Source organism: Otolemur garnettii, unplaced genomic scaffold, assembly GCF_000181295.1.
Source record: "Otolemur garnettii isolate 467f Iridium unplaced genomic scaffold, OtoGar3 scaffold00198, whole genome shotgun sequence".
NCBI classification, from domain to species: domain Eukaryota; kingdom Metazoa; phylum Chordata; class Mammalia; order Primates; family Galagidae; genus Otolemur; species Otolemur garnettii.
Window position 1 is genome coordinate 1222117 of NW_003852593.1, and position 9019 is coordinate 1231135.

The 9019-nt window shown below is 57.1% G+C and overlaps 1 protein-coding gene across 1 annotated transcript in view; it reads right to left on the reverse strand.

Annotated features, from left to right (window-relative positions):
- Window positions 1-1579: 1579 nt before the first annotated feature.
- The window catches only part of POLN (DNA polymerase nu), a 67427-nt gene continuing 59987 nt past the window's right edge, over window positions 1580-9019 (reverse strand). Inside the window, 6 exon segments of the mRNA XM_023507703.1 lie at window positions 1580-1641; window positions 1644-1726; window positions 1728-1855; window positions 1857-1925; window positions 3005-3039; window positions 4949-5016. Of these exon segments, the coding sequence (XP_023363471.1) occupies window positions 1580-1641; window positions 1644-1726; window positions 1728-1855; window positions 1857-1925; window positions 3005-3039; window positions 4949-5016 (445 nt within the window).

The window sequence follows — 9019 nt, forward strand, 5'->3', positions numbered from 1 at the left end:
GGCATCTGCCTGCCTGCCACCTTGGAGGAACAGCTCAGCTCTGGGCAGGGGTGAGGTTTGGGGTCCAGATATATGGGTGTCAGGGCTGACCAGGGTCAGGGGTAAGAAGCCCAAGGTACAGAGGGAAGGAGGATGGCTGGGGTGCTTAATGGTAGCTGAGGGCTGCTGGGTGGTGAGGAGGTGCTGGTGGACTGCAGCACACAAGGGGACTGGGATAGGGTCTGGGGGATAGTGAGGTACAGGGTGCCAGACCCCAGAGCTCAGACCCAGCAGTCCAGACCTCCTGGCAGCATTCTTTTTTTTTTTGCAGTTTTTGGCCAGGGCTGGGTTTGAACCCCCCACCTCTGGCATATGGGGCCAGCGCCCTATTCCTTTAAGCCACAGGCACTGCTCTGGCAGCATTCTTTGTTGGGGTCCTCTTGGCCCTCTTCCCAGGCCCTCTGGTCCAGGAGCCTGAGCTCCACACATTTCCTTCCAAAGGGCAAGGCCAGTCCAGGACTGCCTCTCTTGGCCAGCACAGGGAGCTAGGCAGTTCTGCCCAGGTTTGGGTAACAAGTGGCAGAGCCCATCCCTGGGATCATCTTAGCCATGACTGCAGCTGGCCAGTGGATCTGGAAGCTGGGGGCACAGCTGGGTGGTTTGTTTTGAAAGGTACTGCTGCCTTTACTCCTGCTTGATCGGCTAGACACGCCAGTTCTACATGAGATGCTCTGCTGAGGCTGCCTGGCTCCGGCCACACGCACTTGTGCAGGCCAGGGGCAGGTGCCTGGTGCTCCTCAGAAGGGGTCAAGGGGGGCAAGGGTGGCATGGCACCAGCCCAGGGCTGTGGTCTATACATGGCTGTCCTACTTGGACCTCACCTATGCTGGACACACCGCAGCTGCCCAACAAATGTACGCTGAATGGAGAGTGGATGGAGAAATGGCACTGGGGCACCATCCACTGTGACTACTGAAGTCAGCCAGAAAAGACAATGCATGTGCGGGAGGACCACAAAGGGAGCACAGCACACGAGACAGTCACCACCTAAACGGCCAGGGGTAGGCACTGAGCCCAGGCCCAGACCCAGACCTGGGTGAGGCATGTATGGGAGTGGGTCAGACACAGGGGTCTAAAAGGACCCCAGGGGCACATTTCCAGGGACTGGTACACAGCACAGAAGGGGAGTCATGGTGCTGAGTAAGGATGTGGCAGAAATTTGGTGCCTCAGTTTCCCTATGGGCAAGGGGGTCATGTTGGTGCCTGTGTCAAGGCTGTCCTGCAGGCTGGTATCCACTACTAGGAGGCCCCCCAGCCAGGAGAGTCTGTGTGAGTTCCCCTGGGAGGGTACTCCAGAGACCCCTGACAACCCCACTGGCCTTTGGTGGCCCCCGTCATGGAGGTGAGCTCCAGCCAATAGGCCCCTCATTCGGAAACAGGCACCCAAGAGTCTCTGTCACTTCAGGGGGGATGCCCCCTCCCCCAGCTCCACAGGAAAAGGGTCAGGGAGTGCTCACTCAGCTGGGTTGGAGCTGGGACACTCCTGATTTGGGGCTGGGGGCCATGGACAAGGCATTTCCCACCCATGGGAAGAATTCACTTAGACAAAGACAAGGATGGCTTTGCATGAGCATTTACTCCAGGGATGACAAGGCCACCCAGTCCCAAAGGGTTAACATACAAAGCAGCTGGTGACCTTGGGGAAAGCCACACAATGGGCTGGTGGAAACCAGCTCGCCTCTCCCACTTGCCTGAGGCTACAGACAAAATGAAGGAGAAAAATGCGCTGGCGGTAGGGGGCAGGTGCTGACGTGGGACCCAGAGGTGGTCGGGCTTCTGCTGGGAGGCTCAGTGCCCTGTGGGCCCAGGGGAGGGCTCAGGGCCCCCTGCAGTGGCACCAGATTTCCCCATGAGTGGCCGACACTGAGGTTCACCTTTAGGGGCACCTGTGGGTGGCAGCCAGAGGTGAGCCCCAGGCCTGGACCAGTGGTCCCCAGCCACCTCCCAGACCTGAATGCAGGTGGGTGGGGCCTACATACACACCCCAAAGACCCTTGATTAGAGACAGCACAGACAGTTGGCTGTGCACACGCATGCTGCCACCCAGCAATGACAGGCTCACACACAGCCACCTTCTAGTCACGAGGCCTCCCACCTTCCAGGGCCTCTGTGCCAGTGACAGGCCAGGCAAGGTGCCTTTGGGTGGGTGAGGTGTATTCTGGGTTATCTGGACTTGCCACCTCAGGACCCTGCCTCTGGGGCCATTGGCAGCTCCCAGGTGCCAACCAGGCAGTGATGCCCTCCTGAGGACCTTGAACCTGAGTGGGCTCTTGCCCAGGGCACTGGACAAAACCTCAACAGCTCCCTCTGGACAGGAAGGGCGGGACCAGCCCCCAGCTGCAGCCAGTGTCCCCGTAGCCCCCCTGCATCCTGTCCCAAAGGATCCTGCGGGAGGGTGGGATGGGTGGGGCTTCCAGGGTCACCCAGCCCCCACGTCTCTGCCTGCTGTAGGCCTGGGCTTGTCTCCAGGTGGGGTGTAAGGGCTGCTTGACCCTGTCATGCAACCAGTGGGCCTCAGGTCTGCTGGTTCCCTCCCACCCCCTGCTGCTGGAGGAGCCTGCACCCAGTGACCCAAAAGTCTTTCCTGGCGAGGACCCAATCCAGAGACGCCTCAATGCAGGGGGACTGGCCAGGAGCAAGGGCTGGGCATGACCTGGGGGTGTGCCTGAGGCAGGTGGGGGCCCAGCATCCCCGCCCTAAGCAAGAGTGAGAGCCTCAGAGAAGGTGGGCTTGGCCAGAGGCTGTGTGGCCATAGGCACAGGAGAATCCCTAGATAGTGGGGGTAGCCAAGGGCACCAGTGGGTCCTCTCTCAGACAGATGATAGTCAAGCCACCTAGGAGCAGTGATGCTGAGGTAGGGTGGGGGCTCATGCTCTTGTGGGGAGCTGCCCCCACCTTGGGCAGGCTCTAGGAGGCCTGGCTGGGATGAACCTCTCACCTGTAGCTGCAGCTCCGGCACCCGCACCTGTTGCAGTGACTCCATGGTCCCTTGGACGAGAGCTGGGCAGAGAGAGCACCAAGGCCCTGCTGGCCTCCCAGGCTTGGGGCCTTCCTGGCCATAGGCTTACCCTGGCCTCCACCCCTGGGTGTTTCCTGCCACTGTCTGCACTGTTACCGGGACCAGTTCTGGAGGCCTCCTGTGCCCACAAGCAGCCCCTGAAGTGCTTCCTGCCCCCAACCCTGGTTCTAGTCACTCCACCCATATCCACGGCCCAGGAAAGTTCCCTGCAGACTCTCTCCTTGGTCCAGTCCACACCACCACCCTGTCCTTTTTTTTTTTTTTTTTAGACGGAGCCTCAAGCTATCCCCCTGGGTAGAGTGCTATGGCATCACGCTCACAGCAACCTCCAACTCCTGGGCTCAAGCGAGTCTCCTGCCTCAGCCTCCCAAGTAGCTGGGACTACAGGCACCCACCACAACGCCCGGCCATTTTTTTTTTTTTTTTGGTTGCAGCCATGATTGTTGTTTGGCGGGCCCGGGCTGGGGATTCGAACCCGCCACCTTAGGTGTATGTGGCTGGCGCTTTAGCCGCTTGAGCCACAGGGGCCGGCCACCACCACACTGTCCTTACCCTTCACCCATCAGGTTCAGCTCATGCCAGCCAGGGCTGCCCAAGTGGGGGTGATGAGTATTAAGGGATGGAGAGAGCTGGACAGGGCAGCTCCCACCCACCAGCATCGCCTTGGCACATACATATGAGCGCCTGGGATCCCACCACTTCTGACCCATGAGGGTAGCTTCGTGCTGATGGTCTGTCATGGGCCCCAGGTCACCATGGGGCCATGGAGCTCAGAGCCCTGTGCAAAGTACTGTCTAGGCTGAGGAGGTCGGGACAGGCTAGCTCAGTGTTTCTCAGTTTCCTCATGCCCCTTCTATGTTACATGACACCTCAATGCAAAGACTATGACAGAAACATGCAAGCCAGGGCCAGATGCTGCCTTGTTTTCCAATCCCCTCTCCTGCCCCATGGAGCTAGAGGTCTCCCTGGAAAATTGGTCCCCAGTCCCTGGGGTGCCTGAACAGGGCCAGCAGCTGCCCAGGGGCCTCAGTTTCCCCCTCTGTGCAGTGCAGGGTGGCAGGTGGGGGAGGGGAGGTGGTCACCATGGCTGCAGGGGGGCAGATGGCCCTGTGCACAGTGGGGACCCTTGGAGCTGCAGGGCTGTCTAGAATTTCCTATAGGGAAAGTTGAAACCGGGTAGGGCGGGGCACACTGGTGTAAAGGGTACTGGGACCCCCAGAGAGGGGCATGGCTGCTGCAGCTAGCACCAATGTGGCTGTCCTGACCACCCAGCCCTTCAGAGCTGGTATAGGCCCTGCTGACACTGGCCCCTTCCCCCTAGAACCATTCCAGCATGGTGCTATCACAGGGGACTAGCACATGCTCCAGCTTACAGACCCTGCTGGGAGCCATGGGCCCCAGCGGTGCCTGCTCTCACCCTCTCAACAGTGAGGCCAGAACTGGACCCTCCACAGGACCAGAGGCTGAGTGTTAGGGGGTCCTGGTCCACTGCTCTCTGGCTTCAAAGAAACACTTTGGCTGACAGCTATGGTGACACGCACAATGGCTCAGCAGGGAGGGCTGAGGACAGGGTAAAGCTGGCCTGGAGACTGTGCTGGTCATTCCACCCCCAGCAACAAAATCTTGCTAGCTCCACAGCCCAGCCCAGGGCCTGCCTCTCTAGATCCCCAGGCTCTGAGGCCTGTGGCCTTCACTTTTCCACCCACCCGTTGGAGCTCACATTTGCTCTAGAGCACATGGTGCCCCCTGAAGGGTGCTGGCCTGGGTTGGAGCCAACCTGGGCATTCCAAGGGCTCCACAGCCAGCTTGGCTCTGGGGCACCATGCAGCAGGAGGCAGGGGAAGGGCTACATCAACTGTCCTCTCACCTCCACTGACAGCCTGGACTCACCTGCAAACCTGGGCACCTGAGCATCTTCTACCTCAAACAGCAGCTCATCGTGGATCTGGGCCACCAACCTGGGGGGAGGAGGGAGTCACCCCAAAAGGCCAGGACTAAGGTGAGGGGCTCACCCACCAAGGTTCCTAGAAGGCAGTTCTGGCACTGGGTGCCTGAGAGGATGTGGCTTTTTGGGCTGTGAGGAGGACCAGTGCTAGTGGGCACTGCTGCCTGTAGTTACCCCCATCACCAGAAAGGCTCTTGGGAGAGCTGGGAGAAAGGCCAGGAGGGAGGGGCTGGGTGGCCCCTGGTCCACCCCACCCCAGGGAGCACTTCATTGTTTGAAAAGTCTGGTGGGTGGAAGAGGGCTGTCCAACACGGACTTGGAGGAAGCACAGGTCTGCTGTGAGGGTCCGAGGGTCCTAGGGAAGTTGGAAGCAGCCACCCCCCCCTGAATACCAGCTTAGAGAAAGTTGAATGGCCGTTGGCCCTGGGGCTGAGCCCCGTGGACACCATCATCATTTGCTGAACCCCAGAGAGCCTCCTGTGCTGGGCTAAGTGTCTTATGCAGGTAGGCATTCCCCAGTGGCCCTTCTCCCTTCTCTAGCAGTCTTTTATGGGCCTCCCAGGTCACCCACCAGGGCATCAGTAAAGAAAAAAAGTGGGAACTGACCCTGGGAGAAGATTCAGGTGAAAGGCACTGGCAGGGCAGGGGCCTTTTGGGTGGTGCTTACAGATGCAGGAGCAGGCGCATAGGTGCATAGGGAGGAGTGACAGGGGACACGGCCATACAGCATACCCTGTGGGCTAGATTTGGCTGCAACTTCCATGCTCTTTGGAAGGGGACAGCATTGGCTCACATGGCCGAGCAGATGCCTCAGCATCTTCCTGGATGCAAGGCCCCTGCCAAGGGCTGCTGCCCCCAGACCTGGTGCCAGCCCCTCCTCAGGGGACACTCAGGGAGGGAACCTGCAGCCTGCTGAGGGCTCCCTTGTTCTTGTCCTGTGTAGCCTCAGTTCTGTTGTCTGCACTGAGCCTTCAAGGGCCGGGGTTGTGCGGGATCTTTACTGGCCCTGCTGGCTGCACAGAGAAGGAGAGGCAGGCTTCGCTGGGCAGTGTGGTCTGGGCACCGGGTGCTGAACCTGAACTGAGCAGCTCTTCCAACACCAGAGCAGAGACAGACACCATCAGCAGACACTTCTAGCAGAAGATGAGCACTCTGCAGCCCCAACCGCACTTTCTCACTTTCATGACATCTCTTTTGTTGAGTACGGTGGAGAAGGGGCTATGTCTCCAGCTACAGATGACCACTTCCCAGGCTCTTTCAGGTGGGGTGTCCCACCAAGTGTCTCTAGGAAGGCTCTTTATTTTTTAATTTTTGAGACAAAGTAATACTTTGTCATCCTCAGTAGTGCCGGAGTCATAGCTGGCAGCAACCTCAAACTCTTGGGCTCAAGTGATCCTCCTGCCTCAGCTTCCTGAGTAGCTGAAACTACAGGGACCTGCCACAAGGCCCAACTACATTTAGAGACAGAGTCCCTGCTCTTGCTCAGGCTGGTCTCAAAACTGTGAGCTCAGGCAATCTACCTGCCTTGGCCTCCCAGAATGCTAGGATTATAGGTGTGAACCACAGCACCCAGACTAGGAAGGCTCTTTGAAACAGACTCAAGTGGCCAGGAACAGGTGCCCTTTTGACCATCATTACTTTCTCCTTTTTGCCTGAAAGGTATTGTGATGGCTGGAGCAGCTACTTCCATCATGCCAGCAAGAGGGAAAGGGCCAGGGTACTCTGAACCTCTGAAGTGAAGTCAGCAACCTCTGTGTCCTGGGCTTCTCATGGTGGGAGAAAGATGACCTTCTTTGGGACCGTGCCACAGGTGTGCATCCTGAGGAGGGGCAAACACAGGGCCTCACGTTGGCTCAGACTGGCCAGGGGCTGTGGGCACTGCCCTTCCAAGGTCAGATGGGCGAGAAATGGTAGAGATTGGGCTGGCAGCATCAGCACGTGCTTTCTTAAACTAACTTCAAGGCCTCTGGCAGGGTCTTCGGCTTCCAAAAGGACTTACTTTTCAAATGGGTGGAAACCTCAGAAAATGCATTTGTAACTTCTTCCAGATTTAGCAGAAGCAGTTTTCACACTTCTTGAAATTCCATTGTGAACTTGTGAGCTGCTGGTGTGGCAGGAACCTAAGAATAGGTGTGATCGTCAGTCACACACGTCACTCTCACAGCCACTGAGACGTGACCATGCCTCAAATTGGAAAGTGGGGCACAGGGAGCAAGGAGAGGGTGTCATCTCGGTGAGAGGGCCAAAGGACATAGGACCTTGTACCAGTTGTGTTCCAGAACTCTTTGGTGATGTAACTTCCTGTCCCTACTCCTAAGAAGGCTTGGCCCACAAAGCCACTATGTTCTGTAGTCAGAAGGTCTCAGGTTCCTGCTCTCTCATCTCCCTGTCTGGGGCCTGCTGGGAAATTCCCATCTGAGGGACCCAGCTCTGCTGTTCCCTCTGCACCCATCCCCAAGAAGGTAGGGTGTGTGTGTGTGTGTGTGTGTGTGTGTGTGTGTGTGTGCTGCAGCTCCCAGGGGAATTGGTGCTGACCAGGCTACACGTGAACTTGAACCAGTCACACTGGGCCCTGGGCCTCAGTGTCCCCTGAAGCTTCCTTCCAGCTCAGACATGTTGTGAAACCAGAAAGGTTTCTTTGAAAAAGGTCCTAGTCAGAAGAAACGGGCAGGGAGGTTGAGCATCCCAGCACACAGACCTGCAGAGTCTACCGATTTGTTTTGGGCCTGGCCTCTCAGTCTTTTCAGGATCTGGACTGAGAGGCAAGAACGGACGCCATGTCCCAGTCCTGGGGACTAGAGGTGGTGAATGGGGACTGTCATATGGTCCTGTACCCTGTGGGTCCTGGGGTTGCTGGTTGAGGCTCCAGGCCCTCCAGTGATTGCATTGTCTCACATCCTTTCCAGTGTCAGCCCATACTTGGCCTGTATCCACCCCTTCCAGACACTGTCCAAAACCTTCCACATTACACCCAGAAGAACAAGGCACAGCCAAAAGACAGAATGTACAGGGCCCGGGACACTGCCTGAGTCTGCTCTGCTCTCTGAGACGTGCATTTCACAGCAAATTTTGCCAGGAGGAGTATTTCCTACAGACAGCAGAGGCTTGACAGCAAGATGGCCAGTGGTCATCAGAACCTGAGCAGAAAGTGTGCTCTTAGGTCCAGCAGGACTCAGTCACCGCAAAGGGGAGACCAGGGTCTTCATGGACCAATCTCCTTCATCAGTTCCTCAAAAACTGTCTACAGGATTGGAGGTTGGTGAAAAATTGAATAATAATTCCATAAAAACTGAAAATGAACTGACTTTTCTAGAATTGCAGAATCTTAGATGCAGAACAATGGTTTGGTTTTCAATTCCTGCCTAGCAGAAACCAGCATGGATACTCATCTCCTATGCAAAACTATAATTTGTTGCAACGTGTGTGGATTTCAGGAAATAATCAGGAAACCATGAGAAAACCTAGGGCCACTAGAGGGTGCCTGGCATTGGCATGTGAGCATGTGTGTGTACTACACACGTGTGCGCATGTTGGAGAGGGCAGTGGCTGGCAGGAGAAAACCCCCCCAGTGACTGCAGAGGTTAGAGCCACCCTCAGAGCCCACTACAGGTACCAGTGAAGCCATAGGAGCTGTGTTTGGCCCGGGTGGGGGCCTGAGGCAGTCTCCTCTCAGACCCCTGGATGACAGCCTGGGGCAGCTGCCTCCCAGGCTGCTCCCCACAGCCATCAAGGTGACTGTGGACAGAGGAAGCCCCTGCAGAAGTGGTAAAGTGGAGGGCCAAGGGGGGCTGTGGGTTGGGGACAGTTCCTTCCTGTCTCTTTACAAGGTGCCTCTGTAGGCCTCAGGCAGGGCCTTTGTCATACAGGTGTGCACAATGCTCTGACCACAAAGGAACATAGGCTTAAAGGTTAAAAGGAACAGAAGGAAATATCTGAACACAAGAGACTGTTTACAGAAGGAAAGGTCTCTGGGAGGGACTCAGGCCTGGGAAACATAAAGCAGTATTAGGGGGTGC